The sequence below is a fragment of the Coenobita brevimanus genome, chromosome 22, assembly GCF_032717465.1.
Source record: "Coenobita brevimanus isolate Jiangsu-jjx chromosome 22, ASM3271746v2, whole genome shotgun sequence".
Lineage (NCBI taxonomy): Eukaryota > Metazoa > Arthropoda > Malacostraca > Decapoda > Coenobitidae > Coenobita > Coenobita brevimanus.
The window spans coordinates 42,514,468-42,538,789 of record NC_136975.1 but is presented as its reverse complement, the minus strand read 5'-3'; the positions used below and the strand labels follow the sequence as shown (position 1 = coordinate 42,538,789).

The window sequence follows — 24,322 nt, the reverse complement described above, 5'->3', positions numbered from 1 at the left end:
CTTCATTATAGGCAGGTTGCCCCGGGTGGCCTTTCTAATACACCAATTTTGTTATTATTATTATTGTTATTATTATTACTGTTTTTACCCTAATTCGAATCAGCGCTCGTAGTTGCGTGACACCAAGGCCCCGCAAGGCCTTGCTTGACACATGAGTGCGTTTAAGATTTTAACCTTAGTTTTGAACATCCCGTTGTTAAAAGCACTCCATCTCATTTCTCCTGATTGCTGCATTTGCCACGTGCTGTATTAACGTTAACTCTCTTCTGCTTTTGTCACGTATTTACAACTGCCCTCTTCCCCAATCTTTTGTGCCACTTTCATCTTCTTTCTGTCTATACAACTTTATCACTTATAAAACTATATATCACTCCTGCCACACCCACTCATTTCCACAACGCTCACAATTTCATATTTATGCATTCGGCCTGAAATTAGCTACAGAAGACTTCGTACTCAGCCATTTCAAATTGATCGCTGGAACAGTTCTTGAGCGCGATCGCCTCAATGTTTACATTTGACTCCGCTATATCACACGCTCGGCCGCTCGATAGTGCTGTCTATAGTGTCTCTAGTAGTCGTTTTTTTTTTCTTTCTTTCTTTCTTTCTTGGGTTTTTGATTTGTAAGATGCCTCCGATCCGGTATTGCCCTTTCAATACAGTCTTTTCCGTGTTCAGTGCCATGTTGAGCGTTTACTGTGCCAGTGGATTTTCCCATTGGTATATTCTGTCTTTCATGTACAAAACTGGTCAGTGCTCTAGAACTGTCTTTCCCATAGTTCACATCCTCCAGCCTTTTTAACAGCGTGATTGGGGCATCTTGAAATAACAACACAGGGTACTTGATTTGGGGTTTCTGTTCCATGTTCAACTGTCACACTTCCCTTGAGTGACTTATGCAATGCTTTGTGGCAAATACATGCTTGTGTATTATTTTCTTTTAACCCCAGGCCATTTTCTTTTCTCATGGAAAAACTTTGGCTATCATGTTTCCAAAGTATGCCTAGCTTGGTACTGTACCGAAAGACCCTAAGCTCGGTTAGGTTTGAGCTTTAAAGGATGTGGTTTTCATGGTTGGGTTAAGTCCTGTTAGGTTTAGTTTTAAGATATAGTAATAGTTTATACTAGTCTCAAGTGGCCATGTGTTACTAGAATTCTAAATATGACTCTAATGAGAGTGGGCAGTGTGTGGAAACTCCCTGTACTGTTGTTTACAGATGATACTGTGTTGTTAAGTGAAGACGAAGGGGAGCTGCAAGGCTTGCTGAATGAGTTTGGGAGTGTGTAAGAAACAGAATCTAAAGATGAATGTTGGGAAGAGTAAAGTTTTGGTCTTCATGTGAAATGAAGTCACTGAATGTACAGTGAGGTTGGATGATGTCAAAATTGAAAATGTGAGTGCGTTTAAGTAACTGGGTAGTCTGATGAGTAAGGATGGAAGTTTTGAGGTTGAAGTGCTTGAAAAGGGTACAACAAGGAAGGAAAGTTGCTGGTTCTTTGAAAGCAGCAATTAGAAACAGGGTAGTGTGCCTGGTAGTGAAAAAGTAACTGCATGACAGTACAGTATTGTGATACCAATCTAACATACCAAAATGAAGCTTGGACCTCGTTGGAGGGACACAAGTCAGGAGTGAGACCAATGGAAATGAGTTACTTGACAGGAGCACGTGGAGAGACAGACTGACAAAATGAGGAAGTGAAGGAGCGTTCTGGTGAGGATGTGATGTGACAGGAAACGTAAGGAGAAACACACTGAGGTGCTTAGGCCATGTGGACAGGATGAAGAGCAAGAGACTGATGAGAATGTATGTAAGGTGGAGGGAGGAAGAGGGTGGGGGAGGCCAAGGATAAGGTGGAGGGATGGAAAGGAGAGATACATGAGAGAGGGGGGGTGAGGTGGGAGCAGGGCAGTGAAATGGCATGGGACAGGGCGACATGGAGGCGATTTGTTTGTGGCCACCCCTTATGGGATTAAGGTGTCTGGCAATAGACAGACAGATAGAACTTTTGGTTGTGTATCTTGGCTTATCATGGGCAGAAATGAAATCATCACTGTTATAGTTATGTCATGATTATTATAAACACTTTGTTGTATATAGTGACCAGTTTATTCATAAACAGTCCATGCAAGATACTGTTAACCCCTGCCAGGCTGATTCTTTGTAAGGTACAGTTGCGCCTCGGTATGTGATGGGGGTTACGTCAAATGAAAACTCATCACATAACCATTTATCGTATACTGAGGTCAATATAACATGGTTTCAATGAGGATAGGAAGGGGGGCTAAGGGTCACTTAACCTAAAATCTCAAAAAAACTTACCTTTTAGGCTTGTGCTGGGTTTTCTTATTATCACCAGGCTATACTGAGGTCAATACAACATGGGTTCAATGAGGACAGGGAGGGGGGCCAAGGGCCACACACCCTAAAATCTCAAGAAAACTAACCTCTTAGGCTTGCCCTTGCCACCCTCAATAACACAGGCTTTTCACTAGTTGCAGCATCCTTGCCAGCCATGATTTCCAAGTCATAACTTCACACACACAAAAATTACCACTTAATATTGCATTATTTGTTGTGCACTTGCACTGTTATCTGATGATAGCAATGGTGTCTCAATGGCTCTGCACACACGAAGCGGAACGAAAGGGAGACAGTCACAACAAATGTAAACAGTGGGCGGCCATACTGGTTCAAATGTCTGACTGTTGGCTTGCTTGGGAGACACTGAATATGCACAGGATTGTCTTATGTGGCCACCACAATTATCATATTAGCAAATTCGCCTTTCTTATCGCAAAACTGGGTATAATTTTTTGTTCACCATTCCATCAATTTATCCCATACCAAACTGATGTATACTGAGGACTGACTGTAGTTTACCTTCCCTAATAGTTTTATTACCAGTGTAAACTGTACCGCCTATGAGGCTTGGAACTTAGTCTGTGCAGACTTTCATTGTGCCTCATATGAAGCCTGCAGCTTGGCAAGGGTTAAAGGTTAGTTACGGAGACATTTGTGCATGAAATTCTTAATTCAGCAGCAAGTATACATCAGTATACTGTAAATCATGTACTGAAACAGTGCACTTCATGTGTAGCACCAAAAAGTGTAGTAATATGCCCATGTTTTTAAAAAAAAAAGTGTCTGGCACCTAAATCTCTCTCTCTCTCTAAAAAAAAAATGACATTACAAGTTTGTTTGTTTGTTTGTTTTTTTTTCTCTCTCTCACCCAGGCAGCACTTATTACAGCACATCTAAGTAAAAATTGAAACTGTGTTCAGTGATGCAAAATGGTGTACAGTACTGTGTTGTAGCATGGGATTACAGATCCTGTCAATAATAAGTCATCTCAGTGTTTGAAATGGCTCTGTGACATTAAACAGATGACAGAGACTTTTTATGTGAGCTCCTAAATTGCTGAGTACAGTAGTAGATTTATTTTCGTTTATTCTGAACATTTGAGGATATACCAGTTTTCTCTTGGCATGATGACAGAATACAATAATTGATCCTGTATGAACTCAGATTTTAGTCCACTTGTCACTGATCTTTAGAAGAATTCCTTTTTCCCTTCTTTCTTTCCTCCATTCTTTCCTCTTTCTTCTGCCTATGGGTGACTTTGCACTCCCTCTTCTGTCTTTCTTCCTTCATTCTCTCCTCTTCCTTCTGTCTATAGGTGACTCTACAGAGTGACAAGCCAAATGGTTTCCTGTACACCAGGAAACCATTTACTATGCTGGGTGGTAATCATATAACCAGATTATGGTGCCTGGTGGTTTAGTGGGTAATCAAGGCATTCCAATTGGATTGGGCTGGTGCAGGTTTATCCAAGGGGTGGTTGGGGTTTATTGCTCACGTAATGCCACTCATGGATGAGTGAGGCTGGTCATTCTCATCTTACATGTCAGGACCAACTTGCCTAGCCTTGGGTTCCTACACTTCTCTATGGGGCGACATACAGTAGAATTGGATGATGGATGGATGGATGGATGAAAATCGACAGAACAGTAGTGGATAAATTTTGCTTTTTCAGAGTGAAGCTGTCAAGAAGTGATGGCAAGTATGAGGGGAGGACCAGGAAGAGGGACAACTTTGGCACCCAGTTCCAGCACAGCCTATGTGTCTAACTTACCTTATACTCTCACCAATACTGACTTACACAAGATTTTTGAGAAGTTTGGCAAACTTGTGAGGTACAGTATGCTCCTTCACAATTTTTTGGTAGTTCTATGACACATGGAGGGCTGCCATTGGGTGAAAGGACCTGCACAAATAGCTTGGTCAGTGGTCTCTTGATGTACAGCCTACTATACTGTGTATGAGCTACGGTAGCTATTAGAACAGATAAAATGAATTCTCTGCAATACAAAATGATACTGAAGAGAAATGATCTTATGAAACTGATTTGAATACTGGCTGGAAGCCTTTCATTAATGGACACCCATGTAGTAGTAGAGTATAATACAGTATCAAGAGGATGTGTAACTGGGAAATTAGAGAAAGATGCAACTTGTTAACTAGTAGAATAAAAGGTGTTTTATAGATAAATGGTATTCATGAGTTTCTTTCATTTTTTTTTTTTTAATTTTTCTTTTTTTAACTATACCTCATCAACACTAGCACCCCACCACCACCACAAAAAAAAAAAAAAAAAAAAAAAAAGACACACAAAAGTATATTTATGTGAGGCTTTTATGATGCATTGATGACTGTGTGGCCAGTTTCACAGGGCATGCTGTTGATAGTTCTACTTTCTTATTTTCAACAACAACAATGGCAAAAGACACAAACCAAACTTAACAAGATCTAACCAAACTTATAATGCCACATCCTGCTAAGAACCTTGACTTCCTTTAGCCTTAATCAGACATTAGTAACACTGTGACATGAGAATAATGTAGCTCAACTCCCGCTGTCAGTACATATATGCAAGTCAATAATGTAGGATTTTCATGGTTCACATTCCATTGTGACTGAAATAAGAATATCAAACACTGCACTGACATGTCTTGGCTCAGGTATTTGAAAATGCAAATATATTAAGCCCCTTACTCCACAGTTGCTTTGTCTCCAAGCTGTACAAGAGGCTTAGCTAAAACTCTATCCATTCATCCATCATCCAATCCTACACTGCCCCGTGAGGAGCGTAGGAGCCCAGGGCTAGGCAGTTGGTCCCAACATTTAAGATGAGAGTGACCAGCCTCACTCATCCCTGAGTGGTATTACATGAGCAATCAACCCCAACCACCCCTTGGATATAAACCTTCACCGGCTCAATCCGATTGGAGCGCAATAATTACCCACTAAAACCACCAGGCGCCAAAATCTGGTTATGTGGTTGCCACCAAGCATAGTAAATGCTTTCCTGGTGTACTGGAAACCATATGGCTTGTCACTCAGTGTAGAGTCACCTACAGGCTGAAGGAAGAGGAAAGAATGAAGGAAAGAAAGACAGAAGAGGGAGTGTAAAGTCACCCGTAGGCAGAAGGACAAGGAAAGAATGAAGGAAAAAAAAGACAGAAGAGAATGGAAAGAAAGAAGGATGGAGAGGAGAGGGCAGACACCCGAGAGCAGCACTACATCGAGTGAGTGGATGGTGAGCGCCCCCACCTACCACAATACGTGCTTCTTGCTCTCTATATATTCAGGAACCCCTGTCCTGTAACCACTTTAGCTACTTCTTCCTCTTTTCCTCCAATGCTCTCTTAACCTCATCCCACCATGCTGTACCTTTCTTTGTTGTTACTCTTGCCACACCACACACTGCTTTTGCATTCCTAACTAAGCAGTCCCTATATGCATTCCACAGGCTGTCCAGATCCATTTCATTCCAATTCACATTCTAACTCCTCTGTTTTGGTCCTGTAATCATCTGCCATTTCTTTGATCCTCAGCTTTTTTTTTTTCCCTGACTGCTCCTCTCTCTCCTGATCCACCTCACTCCTTTCAGGTTGATCTTGCATACCACAATCATATGATCTGACAGACCTCCATATCGTCCTCTCACAGCCCCCGTATCAGCAGCCATTCCTATCATCGACCTCTATACAAGCACGTAATCAATCAGGCTTCTTTCAACATGATCTCTGTTCCCTCAATACCATGTATATTCATGTGCATCTTTGTGTTTGAAATAAGAGTTACAAATGCACAACCTCCACGCTTGACACATATCCTGTATTAACATTAAAAGTTATTGTAATCGGCATTACTTTACCTACTGTTTTTGTAGTTTTATTTCGTTTTTAAAGGCTCCAACATGCTTGCATGTGTCGGCCTTGGTCACCTAATGGCGGCTCTCCACGCTGCACGATCCATTGCAGCCTCCCTGTTCAGTCCCTTAACCCTAAGGTCACACTTAATGACCTCGTCCCATGTCTTTCTCGGTCTACCCCTCATAACCCCACCCCCAATATTAACACTTCTCACCATTAGTATATTAGCTTAGTTTGGTACAAAGTACCTATATAGTGGTCTCACTAAAGTTACTGCAATGCTCTTTCCAGGGTAACAATACTTCGAGATAAGAACAGCAGAAAGAGCCGTGGGGTAGCATTCCTCTTGTTCCTGACTCGTGAGGAAGCCCAAGCATGTGTAAGGGGGACCAATGGCTGCACGATGTTTGGACGCACTTTGAAAGCCAGTATGGCTGTTGACAATGGCAGGGCTCCAGAATTTATCAGGAGACGTGAATATCCCGATAAATCAAAGTATGTTCTATATGAGCTTGTATATTGTTTGTCCCTCAGGAATAATGATGATGAAAAACTTCATTGACATGTATAACTGATTTTCTCTTATGTTCATAAGTATGTACCAGAACATCTATTTTTTCTTGCTTTCTGCCTTTGGTTCATTTTTTTTTGCATTAAAAAATTACCATATCAGATTTCAGATGCAGCATAAAAAAGGTACAAGGCTCTGTTAGTACTGTAAACTGATACAGATTTAAGATTTATATCAGTTTCTTCACCCAGCTGATGTTTAACCTTCTCATGGTTAGGACAACTCAGGACAGAAATTTATTTCTTCTGTCAGACAGATTCATTCAACTGAGTCAAAGGAGCCTGAAAGTGTTAAGGTTTGTGTTTACACAATGGTATATACTGTATACAGTACCGGTATGGTAAAGACTGTATATCAGAAAGGCTGTACAGCACCTGATTACCAGTATGCAACATTGACAACGATATATGACATCATGCTTCGGCCTTGGTCACCTAATGGTGGCTGTCCACACTGCTCAATTACTGGCAGCCTCCCTATTCAGCCCCTTATCCCTGAGGTCACACTGTGACCTCATCCCAGGTCTTTTTTTAACTGCCTCTTGCAACCATACCCCTGACATTCACACTTCCCAGCTTCCGTACCCAATTGTCATCCTCCATCCTCCCAGCATGCCCAAACCATCACAATCCAACTGTCCTCATCACACTACCAATATATTCAAGTCCCATCCTACCTCTCAACTCTTCAATCACAATCCTAGCTTCCCCAGGCCACACACGCAAGGATGCACTACACCGATCAAATCATTGTCATTTCTGTATGTTTGAGCCTACAAAATTACAGCCCAGGTCTCACTACTATAGAGCAATGTGCTCCTAACACATGTTGCATACAATGATCCCTTAGCACAGAGGGAGAACCCTCTCAGTATTAGGAGAGTAACAGCTCTCTCAGCTTACTCTAACCACTCCTTACTGTAGCTACAGAGCTAGCTTTAGCCCCACCTCCAGCACATAACATGTCCCCCAAATAACAAAACTCATTCACACACTCAAGAGATTCCAACATCATCAGTCCTTTCATGCCTGACAATCTCTGCATATATATTTGTATATAAGAACCTGGTATCATATTTACATGCCTGGTAGTTCAGTGATCTAAAGCACCAGATGGCTTGTACCATACATAGTAAAGCCTCGTGTTTGGCGACATCTTCGTTCGTTTCATGGTTAGCAGTGGTCAGCAAATACAGTACAGTATTCCCAAACACCGAGTTTCGCGTGAAAACCCCTCCGTTTGCAGCGAGAAAACGTAAACAAACCATGCACATGGAAAGCATTCGTCACTCGCTCGCTGCCATTGCCACAGAAGAGATGCAGCACAGGACGAATGTGTCGCATGGAGAGGCAGAGACAGCATAGGCAGAGGAGGGTTGAGGTGCCAGAGTTGGCGGGTCGCAGTAGACTCACCACCTGTCTCGGAAATTACACCCCCATCCTTTCCATTAAGCACCTCACTCCAGCCTTCAAAGTGAGCTTCCATGCCTATTATGTACTTTGTATTAATACTACTTTCTTTTCAGGTGTGCTCAGCAAATTTTACATTGCATAAGTGGGTTTAACCCTTTAACCACGGAAATTGTTTTGACACAACTGGCCTCCCCCGCAGGGGTTCCAGCCAAAATGTAAACAAACTTTAAACCTTTATAACTCTGCACAGAATAAAGCTAGTGTGAAAAATAAGATACCATTAGAAAGTACTATCCTTCAGCTTTGCAATGATGTAGGTTTCATGACTTCGTTGACTTTTGCTGGACGGGCAATGCCATTACAAATGTGCAATCTAAAATCACTATTTTTCGCCCCACACACCATTACCAAATGCCAACCACACTCTGATAATAATACTATAAACATATATGAACACTGCACATACGCTAAACACCCACTCTGTGTTCACTGGGGCAGGTAAAAGGCACTGTAATTGCCTGCACTTCACTGCCACATCAGCGCCATTGTCACTTACAAAGCTGGACAAAGACTGATGTGTGTTTGGGCAGGGGTGGGGGGGGCCCCGGGGGGTGGGAGAAGGGAGTTGGGGGTCGGCTGGAGTGAAAAAACTTAATAGCTACTCTCCCTTGAAACAATTGACACGCGGAAAAAAACGCACGGTATTCAAAAAATTCACAAACATTCCAGAATGTCACCCGCGGTTTGGTCCAGTTTTTTCAATGTCATTCTGGAATGACACCCGCAGTTAAGGGGTTAAGGCGGAGTTGGCCTTGAACCCAGAACCAATTAGCCTACATAGGATCAATGCCCCAACTTTATCGGTTTCATGGTTCGCGGTACTTTTCACAGAACCAGTTATGTGCAAAACTTGGGGCTTTACTATAGTGCACCCTGCACTGTCTTGCTTTTATTTGAATCCATGTGGTGGCTTGGTGGTGACTATTGTACTGTAATTTTGATCAAGTAATGCTATTGGATGTAGGCTGGTTTCCTATCCATACATGTTCCGAACTATGATAATGTAGCTTTGGGTTCCTTAACCATATAACGGGTAACATGGAAATCAACATTCTTTTTTCCTTCATTGTGTAATCTTTTAAATCTGGCCAAAATAGTTTTACATGACATAGTGGATTTTTTTTTTTTTTTTTTTTTCCTAACATTGTCAGTCATGGCCAACGATATTCAATGTATTCCCCTAAAGATAGGAACAAATTCCATGTAAAACTATATCAGGGCAGTGAAGAAATCTGACTACACTCACAGCATATTCTTCAAGTTTGTTCTTGCCTAGTCTACACAGTGTTATTATCACAGACCAACCTCAAAACAACTCGAGATTTAGAGTTGCAACACTTCAAGAACTGCAAATTTCACCCTTAATGCAGGCTGAAAATCCACACACAGATGTGTTCATGAAGCTGAACAACATGTACATTTCTATGGTAAATTAATATAAAATCTCCACTGCCCTCTCTGAAGTAAATGACAAGCTTAGATTGGTTTGTACTATATGTGCAAGAGACTGTAAATGCCCTCTCCCTTCCACTTCTTGACCCTCTTCTTACCTTGTTGTTCTGGCATAGGAACTCACGGTAGACGTAGCTCCCAGAACACAGAATGAGGGAGGTGGGACTGGAATTTCCATTCTCTCTTATCCATATCCTGAAAGGGCCAAAAAAGCCGTGCTCAAGATCTCTCTACATCACGTAATAATGGAAGTAGTGGTAGGATAATGGTAATGATAACATAATAATGTGATACCTTCACTGTAGAAAAGGTACTATATAATCATGATACACTGTTCAGTCATATAATATTCAGTCAAACAAAAAGGAAAATTTTTTGCTGGTAGTATTTGTGCAGTTCATTATAGATAATCTTTTGTAGAAAATAGTCATTGGTTAATCATATGTTACTGGCTTTTAAAATTACTGATTAACTATTTACCATACAATACTTTTAAGAGTTCCATGATGTATCTTATTAATTTTGTTCAGTAATCACAACTTAAGCTATGTGTTATCTTTTTCAACAATGCAACTGTCTTATTGCATTAATATTACTGTAGCCCCACAATAATTTTCAGATGCTATGAATGTGGGGAGGTAGGACACCTGAGCTACACTTGTCCACGAAACCTGCTGGGGAACAGAGACCCACCAAAGAAAAAGCCAAAGAAAAGGAAAAAAGATAACCCCCAAGGACCCAACAAGAGCCAGAAATTACATGAAGATGATAGTCCTGATGCCAGTGACAGTGAGGACAATTTTGATGATGAATCCTTGAGTGCAGCCATTAGATATCAGGTAAAACACATTCATGCTCTTTTGCCTTTATACTATGATATGCTTTTCCAAAGGAGAATAAGTTTTAGTGGTATCAAGAATGTAATTAAAAAAATACCATTGTACTGGAAGGGATAATGCTGATAAATACTAACTTCATATGCTTATAGTAAACAGTATTTGAAATCAGTCAGTGAAATGCTGCAATGAATCCTCTTACGGAATCCTGTATTGAGGTTGTCCATAATACAGCTGATGTCTTCTGTGGATTGGAAGCTAAGGTGTTTTCTGTAGACTGGAAGCTAAGCCAAGTACCAAAACCAGCTACTTTACAAATAAACACGTTGGAAAAAAATCACAAAGATGTGTACCTAGATAAGATTAGGAGCAATGTGAGTTTCAGCTTGGACTCACTTTATTTACTTGTGGGTGACTGTTTCCTGCCTGAGAATGAATAGTGTGTGGTCAGTCACCAAACTTGAAGCCATGTGTCATTCATTAAGCAGTGGGTTTTATATCATCCAAATCCATTTCTCATCTTTTTCAGTGGAGTACGATCATACCAGAGTAGAAGAATCTATCAGCACGACACCCAATGAAATAGAACATCTATCAATTCACTTATCATACATGCCATTGACATTTTTTGCCTCATTTCCAAGGAAATGTCCTTGCATAGCTTAACCTTTTCTCTGCAGTTGTTATAGGTGTTTTATTCAAGCTCACACAAGATGATATTGTTGAACTAAGATATACTGTATATTAACTGATTAAAGCTAGAAAAACTATCATAGAGTAACCCTTTCTTTTCTGTTGTTATACAGAGGAGATTTATTTGGGCCAACACCAGGCAATTTTCAGATGAGAGAAATCATAGCAGTCAGTCGGTTAAACTTTGTTGCAGTATGTCACTTTTGTGACACATCTGGTGGATTGTAACACCAGTCAGGTAGAACCATTCTGTTGACAGCAGAATAGGATAATTTCTTTTGCAGTGTCAGTATCTCCCTTTCCTGTGCAGTTACCTACTTGATAATGGTATGTTCTTGGCTTTCCACACCTGCCATCAAGCCCTTAGTATGTACTGTACAGTATTCCTTTTTTTCACCTTATTAGCCATATCCAATTTCTGTTCAACCACATCATGAAGATACACCCAGAATCAGCCCATTGATTAACCCCTTGTGGTCAGGCATTATGTATAAAGTCGACTGTCAGTAGTGGGCATTTTTCACAAAAAATAGGTGATTTTTCAAAAACTGCTCCTATGAAAACTGTTAAACCTATCATAAAAATCATTATACTTAGCAAAGTACAACTCTTTAGCTTTAAAATGGGTGGTGTTCCAATGTCCTACGATTATTTATTGTAGAGCAGTGGCTGAGAGCGTAAGAGTGTCTAAATGTCCTGGAATGGAGTATGTACTGTATAGTATTCCTTTTTTCACCTTATTAGCCATATCCAATTTCTGTTCAACCATATCATGAAGATACACCCAGAAACTGCCCATTGATTAACCCCATGGGGTCGGGCATTATGTATAAAGTCGAATGTCAGTAATGGGCATTTTTCACAAAAAATAAGTGATTTTTCAAAAACTGCTCCTATGAAAACTGTTAAACCTACCATAAAAATGATTATAATTGGCAAAGTACAACTCTTTAGCTTTAAAATGGGTGGTGTTCCAATGTCCTATGATTATTTGTTGTAGAGCAGTGGCTGAGAGCATAAGAGTGTCTAAACGTTCTGGAATGGGGACTGATGTCCCCATGACTCATGCTCCAGAATGGGAACCGAGCTTTAGGGGTTAATACTCCACATCATCGTTATCATCCAGACTTGTATTCCCACCCTCCTAAAGATGGAAAGAGTTAGGACTCAAAATAAAGAGAAAGCAAAAGAGTGATAGATTGATCAGCAACATGTCTAGTGAATTTGTCCACAGTTATTCAGTTTTTCAGAATTTTGACTCCCCCACACAAGTGCAGCCATCTGCACATAATTTTGTATTTTTTAAATGGATGTTCTCTGCATACTGTATACACCAAGTCAATTAATTAACTTATTGAGTTAAATATAGGGTGCTAAACCCTGAGCAGGTGCTTTTTCACACATATTTAATCAACATTTGTCAGTTCCTTAGTTTCATCAACTTACAAACCTTACCCCCTTCCACAGTAGTATACTATATCCATGTAAAGTCTACTGTGCCTCCGCCTTTAAACCCACTCACATACACTTTTTTCATAAACCTGTCTAAATCCAATCACTCCATATGACCATACCTTCTAAGCACACTTTACCCCTTGTATCAACAGACTTTCTTACTTCACATTTTTCATGAAATCTGTTTCATATCTTTTACACCCTGTGCAACACATACATTTCTTAACAGACTCATTGCCACTGCTCTCACTTTTGACTTTTCACACTCATGCTGTAAATAGGAGCTAATCCATTGCAAGTGATTATTAAATTACAGTTTGGCTGATACATGTAGTCAGTCCTATTAATTTTTGCTTTTCTTTTTTCCCTTTATGCTGTATTGTTTTTCATTCAGAGTTTTTCCACAGCAAGAACTACGTGCAGCAGAAGCTTTCCAGAGGAGTGGGTCTACAGGAGAACACTCGAAGAGCCAGCCAGCTACACAGAAAAAGATAAAAAAGTCGTCTTACTTTAGTGATGAGGAAGAATTTAGTGATAATTGATATGAAATGAAGTGGGACACCAGTGTGAGTTACATATGCTGTTGTTATGCAGTTATACAGGATGATTGCCAATGAGGCCCCAGAACAACAACAATATAACTGCAATGGTAGGTGGGGGAGCTCACCATCCACCCACTTGTAGTGCTGCTCTCATATGACTGCCCTTTCCTCTCTTCCTTCCTTCTTTTCTCCTCTGTCGTTCTTTCCTTCATTCTTTCCTCTTCCTTCTGTCCACAGGTGACTCAACAGTGAGTGACAAGCCAAATGTTTTCCTGGATACCAGCAAACCATTTACAATGCTGGGTGGTAGCCATATAAGTAAATTATGGTGCTTAGTGGTTTAGTGGATAATTAAGGCTCTCCAATCCTGATTTATATCCAAGCAGTGGTTGGGGTTTTATTGCTCATGAAATGCCTCTCAGAGATGAATGAGGCTAATCACTTTCAAATGTCAGGACCAACTTGCTTAGCCCTGGGCTCCTATGCTCCTCACAGGGCAACACAGGATTAGACAATGACGATGATGATGATGATAAAAGGAAACTCCATACTCAGGGGGAGGCGGTGGCTGAATCGGTAGACAGGCGGCCTGAAGTCCTAATGGACCCGGGATCGAATCCCAGCTGGGGCAAGGAACAGTATAAGGATTTGAATTTCCTAAAAAGCAGACTTTCCTAATCTACCAGATGACCTGCCGACGTGTCATAAAAATACCCCCGTTAATACCAATGAATCAGTCCTGTATGAGACAGCCCTAGCATGTATTCAATATGGACGGTTGGTGTTAGTGCTGAAGTGGTGACATGTGGAGGTGTAGGAGGACTACTGGGCCTTGGGATAGGTCACTCCTCCCGAAAAGTAGGCCCTTAAGCCTTTGCCCAGAGTCGGACACGTAAAAAAAAAAAAAAAAAAAAAAAAAAAAAATTACAGTGTATGTCAGTAATATGCTGCATTTGAGGAACTCCCTGAAATTTGAATTTAAAAAGAGACACATTCAGGTCATGAAAAGATCCTTCCCCACCGCCACATACTGAGTCGGCCTCATTTGGTCATTTGCACTGGTCCAGTGATCATGCTGTATTCAGTGACTGATCGTGTGTTTTCTTACAAAGTCCGTTCAAAAGAAACTAAACTTTTTAAATAGTGCATGAACTAGCCAGCATTGTGTAATCGTGATAGGAGGGCTGTGTAGTGGCAATTTTGAGCTTTAGTTTAACACTAGCTGCATCACACCACGTCACTTAGTCATCAAGGTACATGTGCTTGAGTAAATGTGTGTTTAGTACACTTGGCGAATTTTCTTCTATCTCTTCTTTCATCTGAAATTGGTGACCTTTCAAGGTGGATTTCAACTGGGGGGGGGGGATCACAGGAGCCAAATCCGGAGAATGGGGCAGGTGGGTGGCAATAGTGTTCTTTTGCTTTGGGGGAGGGGAGGAGGGGGAATCACAGATAAGGAGTGACGTGTGAGCAGGTGCAGTGTCATGGTGCAACATCCAAGTTTTGTTTATCCACACCTCAGGCCTCTTCCTTTGCACTGCCTCCCTCAAATGCTTCAGGACGTCCAAGTAAAACTTTACTGACTATCTTACCAAATGGAACACTCATGATGAACGTCACCCTTCCAATTAAAAAAATTTGATCAACATCACTTTCATGTTTGAGTGATTCTGATTTTTTTTTTTTTTTTTTTTTCCCAACCCACTGTGACAACTGCCTTTTTGTTTCAAGATCATAGCCATACACCCAAATTTCAACAACTGTTAGGACATTTTTCAGAAAGTTTTCATCAGCATTCGAAGTCAAACAGCTCCTGACTGACTGCGACACAGTTCTCTTTTTGCTCATCTGTCAGCAGACGTGGCACAGATTTTGTGGCAGCACAATGCATCTTCAGTTTTTCAATTAAAATTGAGTGGCATGAACTTTTAAAGATGTCTCCTTCTCCGAAAACTTCACGTCAGTCAGATGATGATTTTCATGAATCACAGCATGCACTTTCTCAACATGATCCATCATCTCTTGACATGGAAGGCCATCCAGATTTGGCATCATCTTCGGTGGATATTCTTCCTGATTTGAACTGCTGTAACTACCTGTAACATTGCATACAGCTCAAACAGTCCTCTCCATAAACCTGTTGCAACATTTAAAATGCCTCCATAGAAGTTTTTCCAGTTTGGAATGGAATTTCATGCAAACATATTGCTCTTCAATATCCTTCACTGTTCAGCTCACAGCAAACTGCCAAGTGCACTAAACACATGTTCATTTGAGCGCATGTCCCTCGATGACTAAGAGACGTGGCATGATATGGCTTGTGTTAGAATAAAGCCCGAGTTGCCGCTACACGTTTTTTGGAGAGACCTCATATTCTCCCGATTAACCCAAGATTATTTTCCTTGCTGAGAGGTAACCTTAAGGGAAAAGTATTTATAAACAAGCTGCACACAACTGATTTAGTTAAAAGAAAATAATATTCTGGAGAATCCAGTGATGGTACAGTATACTGAAACATCACTGGTATGAAATGCTGGATTCGGTTATGTTTAAACACTGAAGGAGACTGCTTTGAACAGTTAAACTGTAATGAATTGTAAAAATTGTAAAAAGTCAGTACCAAATTTCACTTACATCAGTTAATTAATAATGAGAATATTGAAATTATTCTGAGGCCTCAGGGTAGGCTAGTGAATCGCCCTCTGTATGGCAGGAATACTGTATAGTGAACTAAGATGAGCTCATTATAATAACTGGTAACATGGGACAATTTACATTCATCATCATCATCCAATCCTGTGTTGCCCCACGTGGAGGGTAGGAGCCCGGGGCTAGACAAGTTGGTCCTGACATTTAAGATGAGAGTGACCAGCCTCACACATCCCTGAGTGGTATTACATGAGCAATAAACTCCGACCACCCCTTTGATATAAACCTTCAATGGCTCAATCCGAATGGAACGCCGTAATTACCCACTAAACCATCAGGCATCAAAATTTGGTTATATGGTTACCACCCAGCATAGTAAATGGTTTCCTGGTGTACAGGAAACTATTTGGCTTGTCACTCAGTGTAGTCACCCACAGGCAGAAGAAAGAAGAAAGAATGAAGGAAAGAAAGACAGAAGAAGGAGTGTAAAGTCACCCATAGGCAAAAGGATGAGGAAAGAATGAAAGAAAGACAGAAGAGGATGGAATGAAAGAAGGATGGAGGAGAGAAAAGGGCAGACACCCGAAAGCAGCACTACATCAAGTGAGCGGATGGTGAGTGCCCCCACCTACCACAAATATATATACAGTATATCTCATCTCATTCGCCATTTGAGTGTCCACTGCAGGACCGGCCTATCCCGACTGAAGTTGGGACGATACAGCCAATGTATATATATGTATATATATATATATATATATATATATATATATATACATATAGCTTGCGCAATGTCTCTAAGCGCTAATGCAAACCATTTGCATATATTTGTGGGAATTACTGGTAAATATTGAGATGTTCAAATAAATTTACATACTTACTTACTTTAATTTATTATTATTCTATCTATCTGTCTATTGCCAGACGCCTAAATCACGTAAGGGGTGGCCTCCACCACAAACAAGCAACAAATCACCTCCATGTTGCCCTGTCCTCCGCCATATCACTGACCTGCTCCCAGCTCACACCCCCTTCTCTCATATACTTCTCCACTCCATCCCTCCATCTCATCCTTGGCTTCCCCCTCCCTCTCCCCCCTCCACCTCACTCACATACACTCTCCTCATTAGTCTCTCACTCTCCATCCTCTCCATATGACCAAACCACCTCAGTGTGTTTGTCCTAACACTTCCTGTCACATCCATATTCACACCACAACGATTCTTCACTTCCTCATTTGCCAGTCTGTCTCTCCATGTAACTCCACATGCTCCTCTCAAATAGCTCATTTATTTCCACAGCTCTCACTCTTGACTTCTGTCCCTCCAGCAAGGTCAAAGCTTCACTTCCATACATTAGAGTTGGTATCACAATACTCTCATGTAGTAACTTTTTCACTCGTGGAAGTTCAAACAGAGGAGTGAGCTGGCTGTGAAGCGGAGGGACACTGGACAGGGAAACAAAGGCTGTGATGTTGCCAGTTTTACTTTTATCTGCATTTTCGCAAGACGTTGTATTTAGTAATTCAGTACAGATATATAATAGCATCTGTAATTCCTTACAAAAATCATTAAAACATATTATTTAAATCAATTATCCACAGCCTAATAAATTATTAGGCTGTGGACATTTGATTTAAGTAATATGTTTTAATGATTTCTGTAAGGAATTGCATATGCTACTCTTAATAAATAACATATTTTTAATTTATTATTATTTACTAATAATGCTTCAACACAGATAATGTATTTTACTATTTTTCTATCTATCTATCTATTGCCAGGCGCCTCAATCACGTTTGGGGTGGCCACAAACAAATCACCTCCAAGACGCCCTGTCCCCCGCCATTTCACTGCCCTGCTCCCAACTCACACCCCCCTCTCTCATATACCTCTCCACCCCATCCCTCCATCTCATCCTCGGCCTCCCCCTCCCTCTTCCCCCCTCCACCTCACTCACATACACTCTCTTCGTCAGCTCCATCCTCTCCACATGGCCAAACCACCTCAGTGTGTTCCTCATAACGCTTCCTATCACATCCACATCAACACCACAACGCTCCTTTATATACATACTGTATATATATATATATATATATATATATATATATATATATATATATATATATATATATATATATATATATATATATATATATATATATATGCAAGAGAAAAGTTTAGGAAAACAGTTTACTGACAGAAAGGAAAGTGGCAAAATCATATCTACACAAAAAAATTTCACTACTTTATAAAACAAATTTTCTTATACAGGTGCTACATATCTTACCAAAGTCCATTACAGTACTTCAACATTAGGAGAAGTAGTCTACAGTACAGTAGCTACATGGTATAGACTCATACACCATATCAGGCTGGGAAATTTATATAACCAGGCAGTCAAAAGTAGCCTGAACATATTGCATAACAACTGTTTTTTAATGTTATACCTGGCAGTTGTCTGGGGGAAGACCAAAACCTTGATTTGCCTTTCCCTTTCCACTAAAGGGTAAGCTGTGATAGTAAATGTTTAGTTTTATTACTGGGTAGGTTTAAAAAAAACATACAGCATGACGAGGAATAGTGAAGATGAGTACCAGTAAGTATCAAGTCTGTAGCTTAAGTCAGTTAACTTTCTAATAAATATTCCCAGCCTGTTACATTTATAGCACAATGTGACATACAGTACTTCTGTTGTATGTTTTATCTATACCTAATCCTTTCATCCTGAGGACTGTTTAAAACATGGAATGATACTTAGAGGCTCCATGGACTGAAGAGGTTAAGGCAGAGCATAACCGAAATGTCAAGAAGCTCCTTATCCTCAGTCATTTATTTAAAAGTACAGGATGAATGGATGGATGCTACAGCAGCACAGGATATACGGTAAAACAGAAAATAACTAATATATAATCTAATCTACAGAAATGTGGTATGGCTTTATCTATACACTAGTGACAGCACCATTGGCAACTGCAACAGGAGCATCCCCAGTCTTCCCATCCCGGCTGTCCCTGAGATGTGCTGAGTCCTTTGCTTTAGTCCAGTGGGTGACACAGGCAAAATATGACTGGTCAATTCCCACCCTGTTTGCTTGCCCCACTGTCTGAGGGAGTGGCAAGCCCAGCGTCTCAGGCAGGAACGTGCTGACAGCTGCCCCAAATACACACAGCCCACAGAGGATGTAGTATGGCAGTTTGCGGTCTGTGTTTCCCTGTGGACACAATAACCTTAGTCCAGCATATGGTATACTTTTTACTGCAATGTATTCCTAGTGATATATGGAAGCATGCAGAGGAGAATATATAACTGACCTTTCAATCTGATGATGTGCCTTTGTGTTCTATTATTGTTGCCTCCAGATGTTTTTATTCAGCGTAGGAGGGCCCTGTCACTCAAGAGATTAATAAAGTCTATCTCTAGTCCAACCAGTTTGAAAAATCTATGCTGAACATGTCATATGAAAGTGGCAAGATTGAAATTAAAAATATACCCTCCTTTCCTTCCTTCCTCTTCTGTCTTTCTTTACTTCATTCTTTCCTCGTCCTTCTGCCCACAGGTGACTTTACACTCCCTCTTTTGTCTTTCTTTCCTGTTCCTTCTGCCTGTGGGTGACTCTACACTGAGTGACAAGCCATAGGGTTTCCTGTACACCAGGAAACCATTTACTATGCTGGGTGGTGACCATATAACCAAATTATGGTGCCTAGTGGTTTAGCGGGTAATTGTGGCGCTCCAATCGGCTTGAACCGGTGAAGGTTTATATCCAAGGGAAGGTTGGGGCTTATTACTCACATAATGCCACTGAGGGATGAGTGAGGCTGGTCACTCTTATCTTAAATGCTAGGACCAACTTTCCTAGCCCCGGACTCCTACGCTCCTCATGGGGCAAGGTAGGATTGGATGATGGATGGATGGATGGAGGACTCTGTGTTAAAGAATAGTTTGTCACTTCAAAGTTTTACAAACTACTGTAATACAGGTAGTGCAATACATCATATGAATTATGCTCAGTAAACATAAAATGGATTATTGGATTGATAATTTCCTTATATTTCTGATAATGGCTGTTAGGAGAATAAAAATGCCTTTATCTGAGATGACTGAAGTCAATATATAGAAGTGTGTTAATGCAGAACCTCTTAAGAGTACAGGTACATTTCTGATAATGGCTGTTAGAATAAAAATGCCTTCATCTGAGATGACTGAAGTCAGTTTATAGAAGTGTGTTAATACAGAACCTCAGAGAGTACAGGTATGTTAAATTATCAGATATAACAGACTACTGGATATTAATAAAAAATAAAAATAAAGTTGGAGTTTTTGTCTGAAACTCTACACACAATATATATATATATATATATATATATATATATATATATATATATATATATATATATATATATATATATATATATATTTTAAATACAAACGTTTATTTTCTCATATGCATTCCATATCAAGCTGTCATCTCGGCATATATGTCTCTTCTTACTTTAAATCTGGTAGTGTGTGTAGTATTTTTCACAACCTTTGTTATTTCCATTTTTTTACATGGCCAAAGAACCAAGCAAACAATCTTATCCTTCAAAGCCTGTGGTCATCAAATGCACAGCTTACATGTTGATGAAACATCTTAACCTAAATTCCCTCCCACACAAGGTTGGATGTTTCAGTGGGTGCAAAAGTCTCTGCTGTTGCTGTTGAGTAACTCTGGTTTGTTTGGACAAGCAGACCCATTAGTCTCTCCTTTCAATTGCTCACTTAAAGGCTGCCTTTGGTGGCCTTCCGCTCAATGTTGTCACTTCCTATCTTCAGAAATGAGTCATAACTTGGGAACCAGTGGTCCTATTGGACTGGAAATTGTTTAATTCTTCAAGTTAGAGCATTTTAATGATACCTTGGTTAACAAAAATTTACACTTCGTGCTGTTTTTGCTGTGTCACGGTAACAAACAAACATACAGAAACTGGATCATTATAATATACCCATTGCTTCTCACATATGCACCCTGTCATGATTCCTTCACTGACATATACAGTACAGACCCTTTAATTCACAAACACGGCTGCTCTTGCAGGACACATTCCCATATGGACTTTACATGTGAAGCCTTTACCACTTACATCTTTGCATTTTGTGCAGGTGTGGCAGGCAGCATTTGGACTGTGGTTGGTTACTTTTCCACTGACAAAGTGACATCTCTTGGAATTATGCATGAGTTGCCATTCAGGATCTAGAAAGGATAGCTTGAACATGTTAAGCAGAGCTTCCTGCCCATGTCAAACTGACCTTTAGAATTCATTCATTCATTCTTCTGCCTTCTGATCACATGACTTTCTTACTCTGTACTTTTCACATGTAGCATTGTCCCCCCCCCCCCCAATTGTGCAGCACATGCATTTCTTAAACTATTTTCCACTGCCCTCCTGACTTCATATTCAGGGTACTGCAAAATATTTCATGATAATCTGGGCTCAACACTCCCGTGTTTGTACTACTCCCAGTACAGTACTCTATTGTTTTAATGGCTTCATGGCACCAGTCACGTTTCTTCTCTTCCAGCAGTTTCCTTATTCCACAGGCTTGAACCTCATTCATTCATTCATTCATTCATGTATCATCTAATCCAGTGTTGGCCCATGAGGAGTGTAGGAGCCCGGGACTAGGCAAGTTGGTCCTGACATTTAACCCTATCACGTGAAGGGAGGAGCATAAATTCTGGCAGTGCATGTAACTCTTGCTCAAGAGTTTTCAGAACAGTTGCGTAGAGATATTTTACTTCTAATGCTCATACGAAAGTTACTATTCATCATAGAAAGGCCACTTTGGTCTCAATTTGAAGATGAAGACTTTTGCTCTGTCATACATTGTCCAAAAAGACAATATATACAAATTAAAATGCAAAGAAAGTGAGTAGAATTTAGATGACATGCTAAAGTTTTACACTGTCCTTTAAAAAAATATTCGCCAAAGAAAAACTATTCAAGAAGTAATAATATTTTTTGCTTCAATACAAAGCAGAATAAATTTCCTTTTCAATAATGCATCATTTGTTGTATTTTCTTAAATAATAACACTGCATATATACACGAGAAAAAGGAGCATAAGTGTTCGGCGGAAGGTCAAGAGTTGTACATCCTACTTATGAGGAACCTCACATCACACTGAGCCAAGCAAACCAATTTAACCAAGTGAGCACGCACGCACCAGCTGTGGCAGGCTTAGCTCCTCCCACTTTTGCCTGTCATCCAACAAAAATGATGACTCCCTAAATATTTCTTTAGAGATTACATCGGATGACAGACAAAGTCGTCATACTGACGTCAGAGGTTGACAAAAGCATGACGACCCATGTTGTCATTGGTAAGACTAAGGGTTCAGATGAGAGTAAACCAGCCTCACTCATCCCTGAGTGGCATTACGTGAGCAATAAACCCCAACCACCCCTGGATATACGCCTGCACTGGTTCAATCTGATTAGAGCGTCTTAATTGCCAATGCCTGAACCTTATGCTTGGAATTTCAGGAACTTTACGAGTTAGTGTTCAGCAGACAAGATGATGATATGGAGTCTTTGGATACTGCACATAAACATATGATACTGTACTGGATATTCCCATGATTCTCCACAAGTATATATCCATCCATCCATCATCCAATCCTACGTTGCCCCATGAGAAGCGTAGGAGTCTGGGGCTAGACAAGTTGGTCCTGACATTTAAGATGGGAGTGACCAGCCTCCCTCATCCCTGAGTGGCATTACATGAGGAATAAACCCCAACCACCCCTGGATATCAACCTTCACCTGCTCAATCTGACTAGAATGCCGTAATTACTCGCTAAACCACCAGGTGCCAAAATCTGGTTACATGGTTACCACCCAGCATAGTAAATGGTTTCCTGGTGTACAGGAAAGCATTTGGCTTGTCACTCAGTGTAAAGTCACCCACAGGCAGAAAGAAGAGGAAAGAATGATGGAAAGAAAAACAGAAGAAGGACTGTAAAGTCACCCGTAGGCAGAAGGACGAAGAAAGAATGAAGGAAAGAAGGATGGAGGAGAATGCTTAAAAAGAAGAAAAAAAAAATTGAACATCTGAGCATGAAGAACTTCAGAGTAAGCAGAGTGGCTTTTGTCACAGTGTAACAGTTGGCCAACCTTGTTATGAAGTTACTCAATATCTTCATCTGTTATCTGTCTCCCTGGTTTAATGGTGAAATTACATAATTTACTTTGCAATTTCCTGAAAACATGAAACTTCAGTTGAAATTGCTATATGCACATAAACATACCAGTATACATTCTCTTATGCAGACAGTTTATTATATTGAAAATCTGCTAGAGAAGATGAACAATTTGCCAGTCAGTGGCCTCAATGCCTTGAAAAGTCGGTCACGTAATCAGCAATAAGGGTAGCAACAATATAAACTAAACACTTTAATGTCAATCTGCAAATTCTGTGCACATATAAAATACGTGAATGCCAGCTTATCTGAACTAAATAATGTTATCAATCCAATCATCATCATCATCATCATCCAGATCTCCTTTCCCACATGTCAAAAAAAAAATTAAAAAATAAATAAATAAATAAATAAATAAATAAATAAATAAAGTGTTTGCTTTACAGTTAAGGAAATTCTAGCACCCACTTTTACGGTTACATTTCATTCATACTGTTCAGTTTACTTGGCTTCATTTATTTTAATTACTGTACTGGGCATCCAATTACTGTATTACTTTCATTACTTATCAGTACAATCACAATATTGTCCATGAGTTGTCGCTGAGTAACCCCAGTTTGTCTGGCCAAGCTCACCTATCAACCACATACAAACAATCCTGTGCAGTGAACTGATGCTTCCCTGCAGCAGACAGAGCCTTGCCAGAGCAAGTCATAATGTTATTATAGTAACTGCTACATACCTAGATAATAAAATTAGAAAAATGAAATTACCTGATAATTCTTCAGTCTCTTGAGCAAGTACTCAGCAAGTCCACCACCTTTATGTACATTCAGGAAAGCAATGATAAGATTACTCCTTCACTGTGTCATATTGTATGATACCTATAGTGTTTGAAAGCTTGGGATATTTTACTCAGTGTACAGCTGTGGCCAGCTTGAGAATAATGAACAAGAATGATGCTCACCTTTACTGAAACTTACCAGAGCCATAAGTGAGGGAACAAGGACAGTGGCTGCAAGGCCTATGACACCTGTGACCCCATAGGACATAGAACGCAGAGGTGTGGGAAAGAGTTCTCCAATTTGGACGTATACCACCAGGACTGCTTCTGTCACAAACAGCTTTACCAGACCACAAAATGTCACCAACAACCACTGATCTGTAAGGCATATGTGCACAATTACAGAATGCTGAAATTATTATTACAGTACTCACAGCATCATCAATTACTGTACCTCACTTCAGTCA

General features: G+C 40.2%; 2 protein-coding genes across 7 annotated transcripts in view; one reads left to right on the top strand and one right to left on the bottom strand.

The window, feature by feature from the left end:
- Window positions 1-643: 643 nt before the first annotated feature.
- Window positions 644-18,921, top strand: LOC145392396 (zinc finger CCHC-type and RNA-binding motif-containing protein 1-like). Of its 6 annotated transcripts, none has more exons than XR_013895990.1 (7): window positions 780-838; window positions 2,895-2,998; window positions 4,036-4,195; window positions 6,509-6,712; window positions 10,332-10,551; window positions 13,108-13,262; window positions 18,812-18,921. XR_013895990.1 is itself a non-coding variant. In XM_080266801.1 (7 exons), the coding sequence occupies exons 3-6, from the start codon at window positions 4,056-4,058 to the stop codon at window positions 13,236-13,238; spliced, it is 699 nt and encodes a 232-aa protein (XP_080122927.1). In that variant the 5' UTR covers window positions 780-838; window positions 2,895-2,998; window positions 4,036-4,055; the 3' UTR covers window positions 13,239-13,262; window positions 18,812-18,921. The 6 variants fall into 6 exon arrangements, 5 of the variants coding, with proteins under 5 accessions (XP_080122926.1, XP_080122927.1, XP_080122928.1 ...); XM_080266801.1 differs by having other exon boundaries at window positions 13,104-13,262; XM_080266802.1 differs by lacking the exon at window positions 18,812-18,921 and having other exon boundaries at window positions 13,108-14,578.
- The window catches only part of LOC145392397 (organic cation transporter protein-like), a 30,934-nt gene continuing 25,442 nt past the window's right edge, over window positions 18,831-24,322 (bottom strand). Inside the window, exons 9-10 of the mRNA XM_080266803.1 lie at window positions 24,055-24,233; window positions 18,831-19,100 (exon numbers count right to left, since the gene is read on the bottom strand). Of these exons, the coding sequence (XP_080122929.1) occupies window positions 18,831-19,100; window positions 24,055-24,233 (449 nt within the window). The remainder of the gene's footprint in view (window positions 19,101-24,054; window positions 24,234-24,322) is intronic.

Coding starts and splice junctions, on each gene's coding strand:
- LOC145392396 (XM_080266801.1), top strand. CDS start 4,056: ATGGCAAGTATGAGGGGAGGACCAGGAAGAGGGACAACTTTGGCACCC. Junction 4,196..6,508: donor AAGTTTGGCAAACTTGTGAG/GTACAGTATGCT, acceptor TGCTCTTTCCAG/GGTAACAATACTTCGAGATA. Junction 6,713..10,331: donor GAATATCCCGATAAATCAAA/GTATGTTCTATA, acceptor AATAATTTTCAG/ATGCTATGAATGTGGGGAGG.